The sequence below is a fragment of the Meles meles genome, chromosome 16 (genome assembly GCF_922984935.1).
Source record: "Meles meles chromosome 16, mMelMel3.1 paternal haplotype, whole genome shotgun sequence".
NCBI lineage: Eukaryota > Metazoa > Chordata > Mammalia > Carnivora > Mustelidae > Meles > Meles meles.
The window spans coordinates 71,360,408-71,384,651 of record NC_060081.1 but is presented as its reverse complement, the minus strand read 5'-3'; the positions used below and the strand labels follow the sequence as shown (position 1 = coordinate 71,384,651).

Below are 24,244 nucleotides of genomic sequence, written 5' to 3'. Positions count from 1 at the left end.
TCCCCTCCAGATTTTAGTTTTGATATCCATCCATATTGCTACATGGAGATCTGACTCATTCTTTTGATTGCCTGTGTAGTATTCCATAGTAGGAATAAATGGAAGGTTTCTTTTTTTCCTTTTTATTCCTGTCCCCATTGATGGACTATTAGGTTGTCTCCAGCGTTTTTGCTGTTTCTCGGACAAAGTGTTGTGGTCTTCCCATGAAACCCACTCCTCTGCGCTCTACTCTGGCGTAGATGGGACAGCCGTAAACCGCATGGATTCTGGGAGGCAGAGTCCCTGGGTGCTCAGCCTATGGAAATTCTCAGCCTCTAGGAATAAGAACAACCTGAGTGACTTCGCTCTGCCTTAGTTTCCCAATCTTTAAAATGGGGAGGATGATGGGAATAGGAGAGAGCGGAATTGCTGGGTTGGAAAAAATGCCAGTTAAACGTTAATTGAGAAAATTCTTGCTCTAATTCAGAAAGCAAATTTATCTTTGAGGGTGAGTTGTTGATTTTTATACCTGATGGCTTAGGAGGGCCAGCAAGTGGGTACTGGGAGAAGTGTGGATGTCGGAGTCATGGACAGCTCAGGGGCAGCTGGGTGGACCCTGGGGAGATTCCACAGGGACTCCACAATTCAGGTCTCAATCTCATTTTCTTCTCCCAACTCAATAGGGGGCACTCTTGTTCCTTCCATTTTACAGAGGAGGGAACTGAGGCTCAGGGAGGCTAAGCTACTTGTCCAGGGTCTGCCTGGATTCCAAATCTGGGCTGTAAGAATTTTTAATTCCCCGGAAAAACGAATTTCCATGCTCCCCACACAGTTTATTTGTAATCTGAACACTTAAAAGTCTTAAAACTGTATGATGTTAAGATAGTAAGATGTGGCTGTAACCAGAAGGTTCTTAAGGAGGGACAAATAAGTGTTGCAAAAGAGGTGTCTGACCCTGATGCTGTGTAGACAGTGAGCCAGTGTCAGTCAAACAAGGAAGACCCAACACCTTGCCTTCTGCTCACTGACCCTCGAGGTACGGCTCACCACCCTGCATTATGACTGAGGCCTGCAAGGGCTCGGTGACCTCCTCAGGGCTACACAGGAATTATATTCCACATCTAGCCGGTTCCAAAAATTCATGCTTTTCTCAGTAAAAAGCAAAAAAGAAAAGAAAAGGAAAAGAAGAACGACTTCAGTCAACTAGCAGCTGTCTTAACCTCTCGTTTGTTTTTTAAGTTAAAATTTGTAATTATCAAAAATCTCAACTATCCAGAAAAATAATAGCGTAAGAACCCCCACATATGGATCCCTTTTGATCTGACAGCAGCATTTTTTTCAAAAAACTTACAGATGATATAGTATCTCTCCAGGGAATATTTCAGAATGCGCATCAAAAACAACCACGGTTCTCTTATTCTGCCTGAGAATATAAAAATTCTTAATGTCCTCTCGTCTCCGGTCCAGACTTCTGCAGTTACAGCAAGGATATTAAAACCCAGCTCGGTAACTCTGACTGTCTTCTGCTGGGACAGGTTGTGAGCCGGAATCAGGAGGCCTTGGGTCGGGAATTAGGAGTCTGATTTCTGTGCCCACTGGGGCTCATGATCTGCACGCAGGTGTCAGAAACCTTCTTCCTGCTTTCCTTTCAGGCCTTGGTTTCTCCATCTGTACCCTGAGGTGGCTCACGGAGCTGCCGCTCATGCCTTAGCCACTCTGCGGGCAGAGTACGTTGCCTTCTCTCGCTCTCTGGGCGCATGTGTCTGCTGCTTGCTCTAGGAGCATTGGAAGAGGTCTCCGGGTGGGAGGCCCCTTTTCCAGGGCACCAGAGGGCACCCTAGCATCAGGTGAGGGTCCCCTGGTGGCCCAGGATCTGGGCCTTTGAAGGATACGAAATTTCTAGGCACAATTGGACCTATCTCATTCCAACATGCATAACCAGAGGCCACCAAACGGAGGTCCATGGCCAGATTCGGCACCTGTGAGTGGCTGCTGTGTGCCACACAGAGAGCAAGAGGAGAAAACTGGGGGGGTTTCCACACACAAAATTCCCCATTTCCAACTTCTCACGATAAATGGGACAATGGAGCAGCCCCTGAGGGGGGCTCGGGAGAAGAGCCCTCTCCCAGCCTCGCCGCAGTCTCCACTACTCCTTGTTGCCTCTCTTGCCCATCTGTTCTATCACGCTCCTTGCTCTGACTGTTCCTTACTTTGTTGCGAATTCTCTGAGCCTTCTGTATCAGTTACAAAAACCAGAAGACAAAAACTAGAGCAAAATGGCCACATGCTTTTTCTGCACAGTGGGAGGCAAGGGGCAGGAGGTGGGAAGCCAAAGGGTGTTAATGGCAGACAGCTTGTGCATGAGCCCTGGGAAAGGATGAGTCCCGCACTCCTGCCCCCGCCCCCCCACAGGAAATCGTCCCAGAGCCCAAGGCTCTGAATGGAGGCACACTCCTGGATAGGGAGGAAGTCTACCCACACGGCACAGCTGAGTGACGCAGCCTCTGCTGTGGGCAATCCAGAGTCCCTTGACTCCCTTAGCAACTCTGGGGGGCAGGTGTTGCTCTTTGACCACCAACTGTATACATGAATCATGCATCTGACGCGTATGTATTAGATGCCTGCTCTGTGCCAGGCGCTGGTGTAAGTGTTGGGGTCGACGACACGTGTCTACCTTGGTGGAACTTCGTCCCGTGTGGGTGTAATACTTCAGGGCCCAAAGCGGGGGTGATATGCATCCTTAACTCCCTCCCCTTGTTTGCAGAGCGTTGAGTGGGAGAGAGATGGGACAGGTGGCGGGGCTGGCGATGGAGTCTGTGAGCAAGGAGTGGGCAGTTTGGGAGGAACCCATGTGATGGGAATTAAAGCTGGGGCGGGGGGGGGGGGTCAGAAAAGGTGTCCCGGAATCTGAAACAGGAAGGGCAGACTGTGTGGGCAGGAGCTGGGGATGAGAGGGTCCAGCACTCCCCAGGGCCTGGCAGTGCTTCAAAACAGTGAGAGTGTCAGTGGGTGAGGCTAGAGACCGCAGACCCCAAAATAGAGCCTCCTTCATCCCTGCTAGCTGACGGCTGAGTCACCCTGGAATGTGGCCTGGGCCGGAGCTGGATTCAGGGCCCAGCCTCCGAGAGCCAGCGACCACATCAGGAGTCAGACGCCTGGGCTCCCAGCTTCCTGCCTTTGTCTGAGCCTCCTTGGGACTGTTCTGGGGGGACAATGGAAGTTGCCAGAAATAACACCTGGCTTGTGGGGGAGTTCGGGCAGCAACCTGGACAAAGAGCAAGTAGAGGAAGCTCTAGCCCTGCCCTTACCCCCAAAGGTGTCTTGGGGGAAGAAAAGCCCCCCACCCCGTCCTGGAAGTGGGGGAGCCGGATGCTAGCCTCGCCTCTACTTTCATTGTTGCTCTCCTGGCTGATCACAGTAGTCTCTGTGTTGAGACTTTTTTTTTTAAAGGTTTTATTTATTTGACAGAGAGATAGAGAGTACAAGTAGGCAGAGAGGCAGGCAGAGGAACAGGGAGAAGCAGGCTCCCCGCTGAGCAGGAGCCCGATGTGAGGCCGGATCCCAGGACCCTGGGATCATGACCTGAGCTGAAGGCAGCCACTTAACCAACTGAGCCACCCGGGCGCCCCTGTGTTGAGACTTTTTAAAAGCATAACTTCATCACTTCTCAGCTCCCACTTCCAACCCTCTAGGGGTTCCCTATGGCACCCTGCGTGGAAGCCTGACCCTGGCCATGGGTCATGTCCTGCCTCTCACCCCCACACTCTCCACTCCAGCTACACCAGCTCCTGCTGCCTTGAAAGCCTCGCAGGCATGCTCCCACCCCAGGGCCTTTGCACTTGCTGTTCCCACTGCCTGAAAGCCTCTTCTTCCCACTCTTCCACTGCACTCCCTTCTCATCCTGCTGGTCTTTGCTCACGTGGCACCTCCGTGGGGAGGCCTTCCCGGACTCCTCTAAACCAAGCCCCCCTCACTGTGTCCGATCACCCTTCTTTCTTTTTTATTTAAGGACCTATAATTTCCATACTCTACCATTCAGCCTTTTAAAGTATCAGCTCAGTGGGTTTTAGAACAGCCACAAGGTTGTGCCATGATCACCACCGCCTAACTCCAGGATATTTTTTGTCATCCCTAAAAGAAATTCTATCTACCCCCGTTAGCACTCACTCTGCATCCCCCCCCACCCCCCCTACCCCCAGCAACCACTAATCTCCTTTCCGTCTCTACGGAGGTGACTTTTCGGGACATTCCATGGAAACAGATCATACGGTATGTGACCTTTGGTGTCTGGTTCCTTTCACTTAGCGTGGTGGCTTGGAGGTTCTTGCACACTGTGGCGTGAATCAGTACTTCGTTCCTCTTTGTGGCTGAGGACCGGTCCCTGGCACAGGCACCCGTACTTGGTCTCTCCGTTCGTCAGCCGATGGGACTCCCGCGTTGGCACGCGCCCATGAACGCTAGCGTCTGGCGTTGTCCCTGAGCTTCTGTTCAGCTCTTTGGGGTGTACTTGAACAGTAACTCTGTTTAACCTCTCAAGGACCTGCCAGGCGAGTTTCCGAAACAGCCGCTCCCTTTTACGTCCCACCAGAAATAGGGGAGGGTCCCCGTTTCTCCCCATCCTCGCCCGTGGTTACTTTCCTCGTTTTTTCCTTGGATTTCAGCCACCTTGGTGTGAAGGGGACCCACTCTGCGGTTTTGCGTTTCCACTGTTCCTCAGGACGTTGAGCATCTTTTCGTGTGCTTGCTGGCCGTTCATACCTCTTCTTTGGGGGACTGGACTGTCCATTCAGATCCTCTGTGCATTTTAAAATTGGGTCGTCCTTTTTTTTTTTTTTTTTTTAAGAGAGCGTGAGAGTGAGCTGGAGGAGAGGCAGAGGGAGAAGGAGAGAGAAAATCCCAAGCAGACTCCACACCCAGTGTGGAGCCTGACGCAGGGCTCGATCTCATGACCCTGAGATCACGACCTGAGCCAAAATCAAGAGTGGGGCACCTGCGGGAGCCACCCATGGTGGCTTTTTGTCTTTTTACTGTTGAGTTATATCTCTTTTATCTTATCACACTTCCCACTCCCTGAAATGATTTTGCCTTTTTTTTTTTTTTTGTCTGCTTCCCCTTATGAATATGGAAGCGCCGTGAAGTCAGGTGCCTCCCCTCTCCGTTCGCGGCTGTATCTCCAGCACGCAGAGCGGCACCTGCTCCCTAGTTAGTATTTGCTGAGCGAGTGAACGACTCTGCGGTGACCGGAGATGGGATGACTCTGTCATTCAGCAGACCGGGAGCTCTCTGCATCCCTGTGGTCCTGATAATTCTAAGATGAGAACACTCCTTCCAGTCTGGGTCAGTGGGTGGTGACATAGCTCTCTCCCTAGCTAACAGCCCCTCCCCCAGACGATGGTGGGCAGGGCCGGCGGGGGTCAGTGACCAGGACAGTCCTTCCACTATCTTCTGCCACTGCCGCCATGCTCTCCAGTCTCGACCTTTCCCTGTGGGCATGACGGGGAGTATGAGGTGACCAAAGCCCTGTCCAGGCTGGCTCAGGCAGAGAACTCTGGGTCCTTGAACTACTGAGTTCTAGAAAGCTCTCGCACCCACAGGGAAGCGATTGGACTCCCTAACATGTACTAAGGTCTACTGGTCACCCAACTTTTGCTCTTGGTCCCCTGTAATCCATCTTCTACTCAGCAGCCAAAAGGATTCTGGAAAAAAAAAAAAAAAAAGTCTAAGTCAAATCATGTCCCTTTGCTACTCGAAACTCCTGGGGCTCCCACCTCACTCAGAGGAGAGGCAAAAGTCCTCACAGGTGCGTCCAAACCCCTGCATGGTCTGGCGTCCGTTACCAGCCTGGCCTCAGCTTCTGCTGTTTCCCCTTGCTCCCTCCAATCCAGCCACACTGGCCTCCTTATTGTTCTAGGAACACACCAGGCATGATGCCGCCTCAGGGCCTTTGCACTTGCTCCTTCTGTCCGGAAGGCTCTTCTTCCAGATATCTATGTGGCTCCTTCCCTCACCGCCTTCAGGTCTTTCTCAAATATTTCCGGGAAGCCTGCTCTGCCCTCTCTACTTAAAAATCACACCCCATGCCCCACTCTCTTTGTCTTCTTCCCTGCTTAATCAAATGGTGATAAGTACTGTGGCTTCTGCAGGCGACCTGGCGAGCCTCCCCTGGACCTGGGCAGTATCCCCTGGTTGGGCCATGCCTTGGAGTTTGGAAAAGATGCTGCCAGCTTCCTCACTAGGATGAAGAAGAAGCATGGTGATATCTTTACTGTAAGTGCCGCCTGCGCCTCTAGGGGCAGGAAGGGAAGGGGATGAGCAGCTGGGCTGGCCATACCTGGTTTTCACAGATTCCTTCTACATCCTTCCATACACTAACCCACCCATCCACTGGTCCTACCAACTTTCTATCCATTTTTCCATCCAACGGTACAGCCGGCACTTAACTAACGTCTGTTCCTTCATTGTCCCTTTAGCATCTCCCCAATGTTGAGTCATTCGATGTCCAGTTCTTGTATGTCCATCCAGCCAACCCCTTATCTATCCATCCACCCAGCTTCCATCTACCCAACAATCATCCACCCATCCAACATTTTTCCCTCTGCCTGTCTACTCGGTATTTAAGCAACATCCTTCCATCCTGATATCCACTAAACCCTCATTCCTGTATTCCGTTTCTATCAACCCTCTATCCACTCACCCATCTTCCCATATATCTATCCAACATCTGTCTATCCATCATCCAACTTTTCACCTGTCTACCCAAATGTATCTAGCATCCTTCCATTCATGTACCTAACATCTATCCAGTTTTTATCTATACGTTCAGTATCTTTTTGGGGGGTGTGAAGCCTAGTGCGGGGTTTGAACTTACAACTGTGAGATCAAGACCTGAGTTGAAACCAAGAGTCAGGCAGTTAATTGACTGAACCTCCATATGTTCAGTTTCTACCAACTTCCATTTAACTACCCATCTTCCCATCCATCTGCCACTATTAACCTAACATCTGGTTACCTATCCATCCAGTATCCAATGTCTGCACACTCTGTATGCATCTGTTTATATCTCCATCCATCCATCCATCCATCCATCCATCCATCCCCTCAACATCCAAACAACCACCATATCCATCTACCTTCCATGTATCCTTTCAAGTTCCACCCATCCAGCACTCATCCTCCAATCCTTTTACCCAGTGTCACTGAGGACCCTGACATCATGTACCCAACATTCATGCAGACTTTTAGTTTCCAGCTAACTTTAGCTACTCATGCATTCATCTTTCCATCCAACATACATTCACTGACGACATCCTTCTGTTTACCCACCCGTCTAACAATCTGTTCAACAGCATATTTTCTTGGATATTGGCCATATTTCAAAAATTTCAGAGAGAGAGAGGGAATCAGCACAAAGCCCGATGTGGGGCTTGATTTCACGACCCTGACATCATGACCTGATGGTCTGTATTTTATAAGAGTTTGATTAACATGACTCCCAGATCACACTTTGGAAATGGGGCCAAGGCAGTGGGTGGTTAGGATTGTGTGACCCGCCCCCCCTCGCTCCCCCCCACCCGCCCCAGCAGATGTTTGAGGGAAGAACGCCGTTTCCTTTGTTAATTACAGGCTTACAACTCTCCATGGCTCCTTCCCTTCTTGGGCAGCATAGCCTCCCACAGAAGCAGGTTCTGCTGGCGCATCCGCTAGCCTGAACCCAAGAGCATCCTTTCATCCGTCTGTCCGTCTGCCCACCCAAGAAGCCCACAGCATCCATCTGCTGCCTTCTGGGGGGCAGACTCTCCCCCTGGAGGCTGGGGATCCGGCAGTAACCGAGATAATGATGGGAGGTGCTTCAGAGTGAGGTGGTTAAGAGCACAACCTGTGACGCAGAAAAGCCAGTGGCTGTCCTCACTCTACCGCGTCTCAGCTGCGTGATCTCAGGCACATCCCGTGCCTTCTCGAAGCCTCAGTTTCCGGCCATCAGTGGTCCCGACCTCATAGGGTCGTCATGCAGGGTGGCTGAGAGGACACTGTGTGTTAAGTGTCTAGCACAAGGCGGGCGCCAGGCCCTGAGAGCTGCTGTCCTTCACAGCGGCTCTCCTCACTCCGCCCCTGCTGACCTCCCACAGGTGCTGGTCGGGGGCAGGTATGTCACTGTCCTCCTGGACCCGCACTCCTATGACGCGGTGGTGTGGGAGCCTCGCAGCAAGCTGGACTTCCACGCCTATGCTGTCTTCCTCATGGAGAGGATTTTCGATGTGCAGCTCCCGCATTACAGCCCCAGTGATGAAAAGGCCAAGATGAAACCGTGAGTGGCTGGAGACGGGGCTGGGGAGGGGCTGACGGGCTTCTGCCTGCGTAGCCCAGGTACCGTGCGGCCCGAGTTCATCTCTGCAGCAGGCATCCAGTAACGGCATTTTGTTCTAAGAAGACAAACAAACAAAACAAATAATAGCCCATGAGAACTGGGCAGAAGAAAGGCTGCTCTCATCTTTATTCCTTTTCGGAGGCGGGTCTGATTTCAGGAGGAGGAGACCAGGGTTTGGGTCGGCCAGACCTGGATTCAGATCCCAGCTCCATCCCTTCCTAACTGTGTGACTTTGAGCAAGTCCCTTGCCCTCTCTGAGCCTCTGTTTCCTCATTGTAAAAGGAAGGGAAGTGGGTGGGGTGATTATTATTTTTGAGTCCATACTCTGTGATCTCATTAGCTTTCCCAGCGATGCTGGAGAGTAAGTGACTCACAGCCCCCACTTTTTGGACGAAGACACTGGGACCCAGAGAGGAGCAGTGGCTTGCCCTAGGTCACACAGCAAGAAAGTGGTGCCAGTCCTGAAACACAGGAATCATTCTGTCAACAAGAGGATATGTGAGCACTTTTATTACGTCTGTAAATATCTGAGGACCTACTGTACGCCAGTCACCGTCTAGATGAGGGGCGGGGCTGCACCACGATGTCGACCTGCCTACCATATGCCGGTATTCACTAGAAACGCTTTACTCTCTGTGCCGTTGCCTCAAGGGATAGGTACTTTCATCCCTATCTTACAGTTGAGGAGACAGACTCAGGGAAGTAAAGTGACTTACCCACGGTCCACCGTTAGCAGATGGCACCCCTGAGATTTGAACTCAGGTCTGCAGACTCCACAGCCTAGTCCCCTCCAGCTGATGTACTGAGAAAAGAAGACTCTGGGTTTGCTAGAGTCCACGCAGTCTGATGGTGATTCGTAGTGGTCTGTCTCCAGGAAGGATAGCCTCCTGGTGTTAGGAAAAGCGTCTAGAATGGGTTTTGCAGGACCGCTAAAGCTGAGGAAAGGCCAGAGTGTGACGTGAACCTCAGTGAGAGGCGATTCCCAGTCTGACCTTGGCTTTGTGGGGTGGCTGCTAAGAGTATTTTTGAGCCCAAGTGTCCTCAGTCCTGGCATTCTAGAGGGACCATCGGGTCCCATTGGCAGTAAGAATCCCCAGTTCACTGCATTCTGCCCTCCTACCCAGAGAGGCCTCCACTTTCCTCCAGTGTCTGCGCTAAGAGTTCCTGGGAATTTCCTCCACTGTCTGCCCCGAGTGTTCCTGGGAATTCCCATCAGCCAGCGTGTGGTCTTCTGAGCATAGCTCCCACGTCTGTTAAGGGCTACTGTCTCCGTCGAAGACTAGTGCTTAGTGTGGGGTCTGAGTCACCGGTGGGTCAAGGTCAATCAGCTCCCATTTATCCAGCACTTACCATGTGCAAGGCACGGCAGTAAGCCCTTTCACACGTTATCTCACCTGGGTCATGTCTCTCGTGTCTCCAACAACGTTTCAACTTGAACATCCAAAAGCTTATATTTCCTGGGAGTTTGCGGATCCCTTCTGGAGGCTTTCCCCTCTTGAGTTAATCTAGAACCCAGTGGCTTTCTCCCTCTATAGGGGTCCACCCTGATTGCGAACAGCAGGTGGGGACTGAGAGCTGGGTCAGCACCCTGGGCCTGTTCTCCATGCTGCCACGAGGTGTCGCTGTGAAATGTTCTTTCTGCCATGTTAAGTGGACACTGTGGGCTTGGGGGGGGTGCGGGAGGATGCGGGGGGGGGGGGGTGACCTTTTCTGGTCTAGAGGCCTGCGCATGCTCCAAAGGGGCCTTCACCTCACACAAGACCCTACCTTCGGTTGGCTTCTAATCACAGGCTCAGCCTTGGCTCAGTGTTGGCTCTGTATTGTGGAGGCTCAGTATGGAGGAACTTCTGCTTCAGCTGCACACCCTGCAAGGCTCCTAGGCACACGCAGTGAGACCAGGTCATCAACTCAGGCGACCTGATTCCTCGTGTCACCTTCACTCAGGGTCATGTCTTAGCAGTCCTTGATCGGGGGGATGCTTTACCCAAACAGGTGTCCCTAACTTCAGATCTCAAGGAGAAAGCGTTCCCTTGCGAGTTCTCTCTCCTCCAGAAGTGTGTGGGTTCCTTATCCGAGCTTGTGTGTCCCGAGGAGGGACAGACTGTCACGGTCAGGAGTTCAGACTCAGACTCTGGGGTCAGGCAGACCAGGGTTTCAATCTCAGCTTCATCGCTTACTGGCTGTGTGACCTCGGGAAAGTCGCGTTCTTCTCTGTCCCTGAGTTTCTCGGTCTGTAAAATGGGTGGCGTGGTAGTACCTGGGATCCCTAGAGTTGTCGAAAGATGAGATGAGATCATGGCACTGGGCAACTCCCACTGTCATCGTTATCGACAATGATAGTAATAATAACAATAATATCATATTTATGCCAATTGTCCGCAGGCACCCGTTGCCAATGAGGAACCAGAGCCCTGGGACCCTAAGGTTTCGGGATGGGGGGGTGCCTGTGTGCACGTTCCCCTTCGGAGGCTGTACCCTTACTCTGTTCCCTGCCCTAGGACCCTCCTCCACAGAGACCTCCAGGCACTCACGGACGCCATGTATAGCAACCTCCGCACCATCCTGCTGGGTGACACCGCAGAAAAGGCCAGTGGTTGGCATGAGATGGGGCTCCTCGATTTCTCCTACAGCTGCCTGCTCAGGTGAGCCAGGGTGGCTCCCCATCTCGGGAATGGAGCCCAGCTCCCTGGACCTGGGTCAGCCACTGATAGTGGCCACGGGAGCCATGAAGACTTTATGGGTGGGGAAGCAGTTCGGGACACGCAAAGCAAAGACTATAAGATGACCTGTTGTATCTGGGACCCCAGGTGTTTACCTGGCTCAGGCTATGAGTTGAAAAGGAGGCTCACCCGGGTCAGGGAGAGAGACCTTGTCAGCTGTCCGGAGAGAGAAGAGCAGAACAAGGTTTTAGAGACCGTCTTGTCCCGTGGCTTCCAAACCTTGGACTTCACAGACCAGGAAAACAGTATTTGGGAGACCAACCCAGGACTTTAATTTTTTTTACCAGATCTTGTAAACTCAGATCACACACCACACTACCCAACGTCCCTTCCTTCGGCAGTGACAGACACGATTCCAAGCTCCGGGCATACAGCAGGGGGGGAACAACACCCCGAAACTCATACAGCTGACACGAGCTGGAGAGACAGATCACAAACCAGTAAATAAAGATGGATACATCCGAGAGGGGAAACACAGCAGCAGAGAGCAGCAGATGGGGGCGAGAGTGCCTAGGGGGCTCTTTCGACCAGACTGGAAAGGAGGGCTTTTCCGAGCATCTGGCCTCAGAGTTGGGGGCTGGCTACAAGGGCTACACCCCCACCCCCACTGAGATTGTAGGCAGAAGGAGTCAGCAGGTGCGGAGTGGTGGAGTAGGAAGTAGTAGGAGGTAGGAAGATGCTTGGCCAGAGGCCAGGGCAGCTGAGCCCAGCGAGCCGAGGCGATGCGGATAAGAAGAGGTCAGAGCACTTGGCTTTGGGAAACCGGGTCTCACCGAGCCTCAAGGCGGGGAAGGGCTTTGGAATTTATTCTAAGTAAATGAGTGACACTGGCGGTTTGGGCAGGGGCATGACATGATTGGGCTTGGGTTTTAAAGCTCTCTTTGGCTGCGGACGGAGACCAAGCTTGGTTGGGCGGGGCAGGGCTGGCGGTTGTCGCCGGAGAGGCAAGAGGTCTTGTTAGGAGGCTGTTGATGTTGGCTGGGTGAGAGAACAGGTGTCTGGACCTGGAGGTGACCAGGAGATGGCAGCAAGTGGTAGCTCTGGGGGACAGATGGACTTGGTAGGACCTGCTGAGGATTTGATGGGAGGGGGTGAGGGTCGGGGAGCATGGGCACAGGCAACGGGAAAGAGCTGGAAGGATCGTCCGTGGATTTCTGGTCGTGCCGGTAACTGACCAGCATTTCAGAAACCAAAGACCATTTCAACTACTGCAAAAAATTAGAGACACAACTTCAGAATAACGGACAGGGCTTCGCTGACACATCTGGGCACACAGGTACATTTATGACACCTACGTACGTGCTCACATGTAGGCTCAATGTGTGTGAACACTTTTCACCCTCACAACAGCTCCATGAGGCTGGAACTTTACAAACCCCATTCGACAGATGAAGAAACTGAGGCCCGGAGAGCCTAAGACATTTGCCCAGAGTCCCATCATTTGGGGTCGTGGCGGGGCTGGCTATAGAGCCTGCACTTTTTTAAATAACGATTTTATTTATTCATCAATTTGAGAAAGAGAGAGAGCAAGTGAGGGGAAGGTTGAAGGGAGAGAAAGAATCTCCAGCAGACTCCACGCTCTGCACAGAGCCTGATGCGGGGCTCGATCCCACGACCCTGAGAGCGTGACGAGCTGAAATCAAGAGCCGGTCGCTCAGCCGACAGAGCCACCAGGCAGCCCAGCAGGGTCCCCACTCTCACGCACACCCTTGCTGTGTAAGTGGTCCGCGTCTTTCTCCCGTCACCCTGGAGTGGTGCGAGCACCGTCAAGGGCTGTAATTCGTCTGGGTGATGCTGCTCCAGTCCACCTTGTCATTGTGAGATTCGGGGGAGGGGGCGCTGAGGCCCAGAGAGAAGCAGCTAAAACCACACAGCAGGTTCACAGCAGGGCATCTGCCACGGCTCCTCGCTCCTGTCACCCTATGTCCTTGGTTGAGAAAAGTCAGGGAGACTGTGCCCTTGGGGGATGTGGACGCAGTGTGGGGGCAGCCGAGTCTGTTTACACCCATGGTAACAGCCCTGTGCATGTGGGGGTGGGGGGTGGAGGGAATCACGTGTAAACGGATCCCTGTCTTCAGGATCTGAGGCCTGGCCTGGAGCTTCTGTTTCTTGGCCTGGTGGACTTGGCCTTCTTGGTGCCATCTGCAGCCCCTGAGATAGGAAGGGAACGACTGAGTTGGATGACAGGAGATGCAGGCTCGTGTGGCCCCAAACCATGAGATGCCACCACGTAGGCCTTCCAACCCGTCCTTTGGCTCTCCTGCCTCAGTCAGAGTCCTGTCCAAAGTTCTTACCCTGGCTCGATCCTCCTGCGTGATCAGCCGCAGCCCAGCACCCGTCCTGCCCCAAGGGCTTTGCACTTTCTGTTCCCTTGCCCAAGAATGTTGTTCCCTACACGTCCGCATGGCTCTCACCTCACTTCATTCATGTGTCAAGTGATACCTCCTCGCAGAGGCCTGTTGATAGGATGGCCCCCACTCTTCACCCAGCGCCCTGCCGGCTTTATTTTTCTTCCTGACTTCTAGCACCACCTACAGGTCGTGTGTGTTTATGCACCATGATTTATTCTGTCTGCCGCCCTGTCCTGGTCCCTTTGCTGTGCAGGTGCCACGGGAGAGACCCTCCCTTCCACAGTGGGAAACCTCATGGCCTTCTTAGGTTTTACTGGGATTGTTTTTGATAGAAATATGTATATATACACACAGGAAAATGGTTCTCTGCTTTAAGGAAAACACTGGCGCAAATGGAACCAGAGACCACAGGCTGGCTGACCCAGCTCCAGGATAAGGGCAGAAGCTGTGACTCCATGGCTGCCCAGGGTTACCAGGCAGGACTGCAGGTTTTGGGGGGGGGTAAGATTCTCTCCTTTTCCAACAGGAGATAAGAGAGGGCATCCAGATTTTGTGAGGTTTTCCCAATCATTCAGTTTGTTTGTAGGCAAACTCTATTCACCAAACCAAACATGTCGGTGGGCTGAATCCAGCTTGCGAGTTGCACCGTTACAACTCTGCTGGAAGGAAACTGGGGGCGCTGGTCTGGAGAACAGAGTCCCGGGGCCTCATGGGACTGGAAGGGCCCTGGGACCAGCCTGGGAGGGTCCGCTCTTCTGAAGGAAGCGTTGCTGTCTTAGAGCAGTGGGATGGGTCGGTCGTGAGCTTTCCATCTCTGCGGGGCATGGAAGCCAGGCCGGATGAGGGAGACAGGTGCAGGGGAAAGGTGGTACAGGAGTAGCCTGGGTGACCGAGCTCAGGATCAGGATGACCTTGCAGTTTCTCCCAAGATCCTGTTCTCAGGATCAAATTCTAACCCATCCAACCACCCACCCTCCCTCTCTCCCATCCATCCATCCAGCCACTCACACACCCATCTATTCACACAGCCTCCGACCCATCCGTCTATCCCTCCTTCGAATATTGATAGAAGATCTGCTGGGAGCCCTCACTGCACAGATGAGGGACAGAGCGGGACTAGACGGGCCTCTCTGGGTCCCCCCTCCCTCATCCCTGCTTCCATCCTCGGGAAGTCCTTCTCCTGGGAGACCAGGGATGAGCAGCAGCTGATGGGGGGGCAGGTCAGGGCATCTCTGCAAAGAGCCAGTCCCTCCCACCGCATGGAAAAAGTGAAAACCTGTGGCTTTTCTCCCAGGACAGAAGCCAGCGGGGCTGGGCTTATGGAACATTTACAAGTGGCTGGTGGAGAAAACATTTTCTTTAAGAGCATTCCTGTGGTCAGTGTGTGTGCTCATACTCTCTCCTGGGTCTCATCCTTTATCCACACCCCGCCGGCCCTGTCCTTCCTGTTCCGACGCCCAGCACCCTTCAGGTCCAGCCCAGCCTTCTCCTCATGGCCACCCAGCCCCCTGCCCTGCCCTGCATCACCGGCCCTGCCACCCCCTGCTTCTCCCGTGCTGTCCCCCACGTCCAGCCCCCAGTGCCTGGGCCAGCGACAGCCAGCAGCTCTGACCAGACCATGCTTGCCCCCTCGGTTCTGAGCCTTGGCCCTGGTTGTGCTCTTGGCCCACACCCCTTCATCTCCCCTTCTTCCTACTCAGCTCAGACCCTGCCTCCTCCAGGAAGCCTGCCCTGACTTCATCTGTAGGGTCAATAGCCTCTTCTCCTGATCGGTGCCTCCATCTTGGCTGCCCCCTCAGTCCCTCCGTTCCAGCCTCACCAGCCTCCTCGCTGCTCTTCAACCCTGCATCTGCTTCCTGGCTCGGGATGTTGCCCTGAACCCCCTCTCTCTCCTCTTCGTACTCTGAGCACCCCCCCCCCATTCCAGCCAGCTTTCTTGTCCGCATCTCTGAGCACCGGCGGGTAGGACTTGTTCACGTACTCTATTGCCTGCTGTCTGTGTCCCGCGTGGGGGGCCACCCCCTGAGGGCTAGAGTGCTTTGTCTCTTTTCTCCATTGCTGACTCCCTGGCGCAGAGCAGTTCAGCGTAAAGCAGGAAAAGCAGATGCTCGTTAGCTACTTGCATGAAAAAACGTTTGCAAGCCACTGCGGGAAGGCTTTGCCAGTGTGCCCAAGGAGGACCCCCTCATCCACTCTTTGCCGCCCGCAGAGCCGGCTACCTGACTCTGTACGGAGTCGAAGCTCTGCCGCGTACCCATGAGAGCCAGGCCCAGGACCGCGCCCACTCAGCTGATGTCTTCCACACCTTCCGCCAGCTCGATCTCCTGCTCCCCAAACTGGCACGTGGCTCCCTTTCAGTGGGTAAGCACCGCGGGAGCCGTGGTCGGTGGTGGGGCAGACCGAGGGACTCGGGGAGCCCACGCCCCAGGTGAAGGATCACAGACAACCTAAGAGGAAGGACGTTCTCTCGCCCAGGGAAGCAGTGAGATCCCTGTCACTGGGCGTATGCAAGAGCACAGCGGTGGGGGGCAGGGTGCAGGCCAGAGCTGGGGTTCCTGGCAGATACAGCACACCTGTGGTAGGGCCTGGACACCTATTTGTGTGTTATTTTTATTCTATTTGTAAAGGTTTCTGTTCCTTTTTTTTACTGAGATACAATTTACTTTTTCTTTCTTTTTTTTTTTTTAAGATTTTATTTATTTATTTGACAGAAAGATCACAAGTAGGCAGAGAGGCAGGCAGAGAGAGGGAGAAGCAGGCTCCCCGCTGAGCAGAGAGGCCGACACAGGGCTCAATCCCAGGACCCTGAGACCATGACCTGAGCCGAAAGCAGAGGCTTAACCCACTGAGCCACCCAGGCGCCCCTGAGATACAATTTTCATAGTTGAGAGCACACAGGTCCTAAATGCACAGCTGAGAGGTAAATCTAAATGCTTCATGGCCTTTCCCAGTCAATAGCCACCCCACAGAGGAAGCCACTGGACAGGTTCCTTTCACCTCGGATTAGTTTTACCTTTCTTGAGTTTCCCATAAATAGAATCGGGCTGTGTGTGCCCCTCTGTGTCTGGCTTCTGTCACTCAACCTCTCGTCTGTCAACTTCGGCCAGATTGCCTTATGGGTCAGTAGTCTGTTTTCATGGTAGCGTAGCGTTTTGTTAGGGTGATGTACCACGATTTGTTTGTCCGTTCCCTGGTTGATGGATGTGGGGTTGTTCCGAGTTTGGGGCTGTTGTGACTTAGGCAGTTCTTGTCTGTGTCTCTCGTGGCCTTCATTTCTCTTAGTTATCAACCCTCCGCTCTTATGACATTGATCTTGCACACCAAAGAAATTGTTCAGCCATTCAGCATGTTCATGAAATGCTACATCTCAAGTATTTCCACTTGGGTTTGTGAAAATCCACCCCATTTATTTTTGTGGCTCCCGAGGGGACTCAGTATTGGTAAAGAGGTTCTGGCAGGATTCAGGACCTGGGGCCATGGGAATCACTGGGCTGCACTGTCTTCTGGCCACTGGGTCTCAAACTACCTAGTGAGAAGAATCCCCTGGTGCCCTTGTTAATGGTACAAGTCCCCAAGCCCCATCCCACTTCAGCTGGATCCAAGTCTCCAGGGAGGCCAGGAAACTGCATGTATGACAAGTGGCACAAGAGGTTAGAGAAGGAATGTGTGTCCTGGACTCAGATACTTGCAGCAAAACCTGGATTCAGATCCCTGCTGTTGGGCTTCTGCACTGATGACTCTGGGAAATTTACTTCTTTTTGCCCCAGGTCCTTTCTCCGAGGGGCCGTTGAAGGGAGTGATTGAGACAGGCTCTCAGCTCAGGTGGCTTGAGATGGTTTACTGGATCCTATATATAGGATCCAGTGCCTCAGCGATCTCATCTGTAAAATGGGAAAAACAATAGGATCTTCCGACAGGCTGACTGTTAGGAATAGCTGAGGTAATAAAAAAAAAGCACTTTTCTGTTGAAGACTTCCTATAAGCCAGATACTAGGTTAAACGTGGTCTTATTCAGTGCTCTCAACAGCTTGTCACCCTGTTTCCTTTATGTATTTTTTAAAAATCAAAATTAATATTAGATTGTTTAAATTAAGAAAGAAACATTCTTGGGGCACCTGGGTGGCTCGGTCAGTTCAGCATCTGATTTCAGCTCAGGTCCTGGGATGGAGCCCCGTGTCTGGCTCCTTACTCGGTGGGGAGTGCTTCTCCCTCCTCGCCCACCCCGCTCATGCTCTTTTTCAAATAAATAAATAAAATCTTAAAAAAAAAAAAAGAAAGAAATATTATTGGGGTTAACAATTCAAAAGATGTCGACAGTAAGAGTAACAATATTCTTCCAAGCCTAGCTTCTTGTGGAAACCAGTGTTAACATGCTGGTATGTACCCCCTCACACTGTTTTATAGGAATATTGCGTTTTATGAGAGAGACAAATATACATATCTAGAGCTTCACTGTGTATTTTAGAAAGCGATTATATCTATGGTCTGCAATTTAATTTTTTTAACCTAATACTGTAGCTGTGATTTCTTCCTTGTCAACACAAACATCTTCTAGTGGTGTTAGCCAATGCAATTAGATAAGAGAAATCAATTACTGGTATAAGAATGGGTAGAGAAGAAGCCAAGTGTCCCTGTTTGCAGAAGGTGTCACGCTATGCTGGGAAAACCCCAGGAAATCCGTGATAAAAATAAATCAAAAAGAGCCTAACAAAGTAGAAGGATATAAAATCAACATGCGGAAGATTTGAGACATCTTTGCAGCTCTTGCTTGCCAGCATTTAGACGGCCATCCCCCTCCAGTGGATATTTATAATTGTTTCCTTGTATGTGTGTGTGTGGCTATTACAGTATTTCATTGTACTTGTATCTTCTCTACCATCTGGTGATTTTTTTCCTCTCTGACAGTCTCCTGGAAGTGGGTTTGCCACGTCAAAGGGCAAACACATTAAAATTCTTGTTAGCTGCCACATCATGTCCAAAACCATGGAGCAATTCATACTCCTGCCTGAAGGGAGTCTGGTCATTCCCCACCAGATGTTATCAGTCTTTCTATGTGTTTGCCTATCTGATGGGCAGAGGTGGGTAACTTGTTTGAATTTGCATTTCCCCACAACCTTGTCAACAAGCAGTTAACAGCCTTTAAAACATTGCCAATCTGTTGGGCCAAAAAAAGGGCATCTGGCTTTATGGACATTTCCCCGACCACGGTGATGAGACAGGCGTTTGCTTCTCCGCTCTGAGTTACCTCTTTGCATCCTTTTAGAGACAACTCCTTGTGTCATTGAATCCTGCCATCAAAGCTAGAAGGTTGGCATTATTATACTCATTTTGCAAGTAGGGAAACCAAGGCTCAGAGAGGTGAAGTCATTTGTCAGGGACACACAGCTGGGAGATGGCAGGGCCAGCAAAACGAAAAGTTGGTCTGATTGCAAAATCCTGTGTGTAAAGCACCTGACAAGGCACCCGAAACATCCCAGCCCCCGTTGCTTCTCCAGGAAAGAGTGGTTTCTCTCCACAGAGGATCCCAGGGACCCTTGGTGGTTCAGGGAGCAGCCCTGCTCTCAGTATAGGAAGGCTGCATTTCCTAATATGGGCAGCAGGTGGCAGTGTCGGGGAAGGTTTCTCATCTTGGGGCTGGAGGCTGGAGAACAACGCTGCCCCCAGACCTTGTTGGGCTTGTGAAGAGTGCTGCCTCTTTGGAAGAGTGATTTGGCAGAATCTATCAAAACAGAAAGGCCCATTCCTTTGATCCTGAATTTCCGCTACTAGGAAATATCTTACAGCAAGTCTTGCACATGCCCTGAAATGTACAAAGATATTCCTTGCCCTGTTGCTCGTAATAGCAAATACGCAAACAGCCTAAAGGTTCCCCGGTAGGGACTGATGCAATAAATCACGCATTCACATGAAGGAGAACTGCACCTGGAAAGCAGAACAGGATATGCTGTGATAGGATGAACTCTCTTACGAAAAAGGGGCAGAAAAAGGTGGGTATATTGTGAGGTTTTTTATTTGTTTGTTTCCTGTTTTGTTGAGCTATGATTGACATGCAACATTGTACAAGTTTAAGGCCTACAACATCATCACTTGACTTACTTATATTGTGAAATGAGCACCAAAATAAGTTTAGTTAACATTCTTGTTTTTTTAAGAATGTAGGAACATTGGGGCGCCTGGGTGGCTCAGTGGTTTAAGTCGCTGCCTTCGGCTCGGGTCGTGATCTCGGGGTCCTGGGATCGAGTCCCGCATCGGGCTCTCTGCTCGGCAGGGAGCCTGCTTCCCTCTCTCTCTCTCTCTCTGCCTGCCTCTCTGCCTACTTGTGATCTCTCTCTGTCAAATAAATAAATAAAATCTTTAAAAAAAAAAAAAAAGAATGTAGGAACATGTATAGATTTTTGTTTCTGAGGAAGCTGAGGTGGTATAAAAATGCCCACTGAAACTCTCAGAGAAGATTTCTTTCTTTCTTTCTTTTCTTTTTTTTTTTTTTCACCAGGTGCATGTATTACTCCCCCTCCACTATTAAAAATAAAACATATTTTAAAAGAAAATTGACCCTTCATGGGACCTTAGATCCCTGAGTCTGGTGCTTCTCATACAAGAGGGAATTGGGGGCAGTTAAACAGAGCCCCAAGCTAAATATTCTGGAACATTCAATTTACTGGGTTATTTGGGAGGGGCCTGTGTTCTTTGAATATTGCTTTGGAGAGGAAGTGCATTCTTATTTTAAAGAATCACAGAGTCTAATGCAAAAATCTAATATATCTCAAAGGGAAAACACAAGACTTTAAAGATACGACCCTCTCCGGACTGTGCCCCAGGTTCCTGGGGAACAGATGGGCTTCTGAGGAAAAACTTGAGAGGTACTCTAGCCTGAGCCCCTCATTTTACAGATGGGGAGACTGAGGCGCAGAGGTAGACAGGGCCTTGGCTAAGGCCACGCAGCCTGGGAGGTCTGGGATTTGAAACTAGTGCCATTTCTAGTTACACGGGCCTGGCAGTTCTGAATCACAGCACTGAGTCATTACACTGGGGCTGATGATACCTTATAATAACGGCAAGAATGTAGCAAGCATGACTTACGAAGCCCCTACCAGTACCAAGTGTGTTCTGTGTTTTTATATTCTCCTGATAATCCCATGAGCTAGGTTGCTTCCATTTTACAGATGGGAAAACTAAGCCTCAGAGATCCAAATTATTTGCATGAGATCATCTTTCTAGGAAGGAACAGCGCTAGGATTTCTACCTGGGTCTCCCTCGCTATGAACTCTGTGTTGTTTATTTCACAAACTACTAGTTCCTAATTATAGAAAGAGTCCGTGAATATATTTTCCATGGACTAATAATTTGCTAATGTTCATTAGTTTATTTAATAATACAGCTACTGTTTACTAGGCCTATGCCTGGCATCGCTCTCTGAGCTTTATAGGTTAACACATTCAATTCCTGCATAACCCTTTGCATGGGAACTCAAGCTATCCCAGTTTACCTGAGTTGAGAGGTGGGGTGGATTTTTGTTGTTGTTGAATCATAGGAGTTCTTTATATATTTTGGATACTGTACCCTTATCAGATTCATGATCTGCAAATATTTTCCTTCCTTCTGCTGGTTGTCTTTTCATACTGCATTGCTTTTTAAAGTCATCCTTAAAAACCGTGTTGACAGTGATAGTCAAGGTTTGTAGCATGCGCGTCAGACCTCAAAGAATGCCAGTCGTTTCCAAATCTGTGTTGCATGTCTCTGCTTTCTTTAGCTCTTTCATCAGATCATTCTTCTAAGCATCCAGATCGACCATCAGCTGGGGCCACTTCAACACTTCCTGTACCCTCCATTCACCTGCGGAAACCCTCTGTGTGCCCGGGTCCCACCCCCGAGGTTCTGGCAAGATTGTTCTGCGGTGGGACCTGGGTATCCAGAGCTTTGAAATCTCTGGGGTGGTTCTCCAGTGCCCCCAAAGTTAAGAAACACAGAGAGATAATGTAGTTGGTGAACAGTTGGGCTCATTGCTTTAAATGGAGAAGTGTATCACCTGAACGGTGAGAAGTGTATCACCTGTAAGGTGTATCTCCTGAAAGGGTCTAGAGGTTGAAGAACAGCCTACAGGGCAGAGTATTTGAAAATGTAACTAAGATGCTTAAAATATGTGCATATTTTAATATAAGTTGAGACTACGTTTTCCACTCTTTCAAATGCCCTGTAATACGCAGCCGTGTTTAGAACCATTGGGTAGATGGGTCTTTCTGAGACACTGTTTTGTGGTTCCAAACAGCCAGTGAGAAATCTCTAGTGCCTGGGAATCCTGTAACAATCCAAAGCAACATCCGCTCTTCCGAAGGGCGATTTCGGAAGAACCCAGTCTTTCGTTTGCATACACATGTGTAAATACAGCATCGTCTTGTAGCGTTAACACAGCGTCTGCGTAATAAGCACCGGCCTGACCCCCTCAGCAGTCTGCCCTTGCGGGCCCATCTGGATCTGTAGGTGGTTTCCAGCACCACGCGGCCCTCCAGAGCGTGGCCCACCCGTGTTTGTTTCATGGTCACCGCCACCCGGTGATCCGCAGGCCAAAGCTGACCTTCCGAGATGCTTTTGTGGCCTGCGTCGCGACGCACAGGTCTTCTCAGATAGTAACCTGAAAAATGGCAAGAATCCAGAAGAACATCCGGAGTTTTATCATCTTCTGAAAACTTAGGCTCCCTGGCCACGCTGGGCCAGGTTTCTCCATCAGGCCCATGGGGCTGAGAAGGGGCACCCTGCCCCTCCTGTTCCCCGTGGCCCCTTCTTGGCCCTCCTCCCTCATTTATCTTCCCTGCCTTCCCCGGAGGTAGTTGAGTGTGAGACCCCAAAACCGTCTGTCCCCACTTGATGGCAGTGAGGCTATGTCCCAGTGTCTCCTGAATGCCGCCGTGCTGAGTCTGCTCATAGGGTGCCCCGATGCGCACAGGCTGGCGTCGCTCTGGGGTTGGAGCCTGGGAAGGGAGAATGCGGCCCGTGTTCCGCGTTCCTTCCCCTGTGGCGTTGGAAGCACCGTTCACCTAAGGCGTATATACTGATCGGGCGTCGACTGCGGGCCAGGTGCTAGAGACAGAGAGATGAGCAGTACCGACCAAGCCCTTCACTGCTGTCCCCCGGGGCCGGGGGAGACAGGGAATAACAGCTCAGCATTTCAAGGCCTTCCCTGGTGCCTCTTTCCCGGAGAAGTGACACCCAGCAGACCCTTGTCTTCATGGGACATCAGGCTGGGTGGCCCTGGGCTGGGCTGCGGGGAAGATCCGTAACCTCCAGCCTCTGTGCTCTGACCCCGCAGGGGACAAGGACCACGCGTGCCAAGTCAAAGGTCGCCTGTGGAAGCTGCTGTCCCCGGCCAGGCTGGCCACACGGGCCCAGCGGAGCAGCTGGCTGGAGAGTTACCTGCAGCACCTGGAGGAGACAGGCGCGTCCGAGGACATGCAGGCCCGGGCCATGGTGCTGCAGCTCTGGGCCACGCAGGTGGGTGTGGGCATGCGAGTGGGCGGGGCCGCGCAGGTGTGGCTGTGCCTGTGAGCACCTGTGTGTGTTGTGAGCACACGTGTGTGTGTACAAGTGCGCATACATATGTGTGTGCATTTGTGAATGTCTGTCCACGTGAGTGTGGGCGTGGGTGTGTGACCACAGACCCAGCCGTTGGTTCCCTGACCTTCCAGACTGCCAGACCGTTAGCACCAACAGGGTGGATCGTTCAGTGCTCAGTTTTGGTTTTAGTTTGGTCAGACTGGGAGAAAAGCTGCGTGACTAGTTTAATAAACACTTACACACACTTCACCTTGATTTCCCCATTTTGAACATTTGATCGCGTGTGTTCTCTCTCTCCCCCTCTCCCCTCCTCCTCCTCCCCCTGTCCTACTGTGATCATTTTACTGAGCCACTTGCGAATAAGTCGCAGACATCATAGCTCTTTACCCCTCATTACTTGAGCACACGTTCCTGGGAGCAAGAATTTTTCCTTCCAGGACCCGGTACAATGATCACATTCGGGACAATTAACCCAGATTCAGGATCGCTAGTTAATAGACAGTCTCTCTTCCAGTTTACCAGTTGTCCCAGTAATGTCCTTTATGGCTCATCTTGGTCCTATGGCCAAATCCGGGATCACATGGTACATTTAGTCATTCTGTCTTTTGAGTTTTCTTCAGTATGGAACAGTTCCTGTGCCTTTCATTGTTTTTCATGACCTTGACATTTTTGGAGTATGCAGAACAGTCATTTTGAAGAATTATGTAAAAGTTCCTTTGAGTACTTCCCATAGGCCTCAAAGACCTGCTTTTGTTGCTTATGTTTTTGATGACGGTGGGGGTGGGGTCGACAGTCAAGGAAACACATATATAGGGTGATTTTAGATGTGGATATGCGGGATGAAAATGGAGTCATGAATAGAGATTCTTGGAGTCTCCTGTAGCCAAGGAGGTAGGTGAGGACTCTCTGAATGAGTCTGGCTGATAAGAAAGAGCTAAAGTTGGAAGCTTGGGAGGAAGGTGGGAGTAGAGCCCTCCGGGGATGGGGGGACCACAAGTGCAAAGGCCCTGAGGTGGTCTCACACCCAGTGTTTGAGCAACAGCAAGGAGTTGAGTGTGGCTGAAGCAGAGTGGGGAAGGGTGTGGTGCTGGGAGTGAGGGAAGAGATCATAAAGGGCTTATGGGTCCCAGTAAGTAAGGACCTAGGAGTCCTGGGAGTGTTCTAAGCAGAGGAGGGACAGGATCTGAGAGCAAAGGCAGAAGCAAGGACACCAATAAGGAGACAGTGGTGGTAGGGCTAGGTCGTGGCCATGGAGGTGATGAGGATTCTGGAAACAGAGA

General features: G+C 51.3%; 1 protein-coding gene across 1 annotated transcript in view; it reads left to right on the top strand.

The window, feature by feature from the left end:
- PTGIS (prostaglandin I2 synthase) overlaps positions 1–24,244 on the top strand; it is a 40,987-nt gene that overhangs the window by 2,130 nt on the left and 14,613 nt on the right. Inside the window, exons 2-6 of the mRNA XM_045981616.1 lie at positions 6,123–6,246; positions 8,106–8,284; positions 10,843–10,986; positions 15,625–15,776; positions 22,720–22,901. Coding sequence (XP_045837572.1) covers positions 6,123–6,246; positions 8,106–8,284; positions 10,843–10,986; positions 15,625–15,776; positions 22,720–22,901 — 781 coding nt within the window. The remainder of the gene's footprint in view (positions 1–6,122; positions 6,247–8,105; positions 8,285–10,842; positions 10,987–15,624; positions 15,777–22,719; positions 22,902–24,244) is intronic.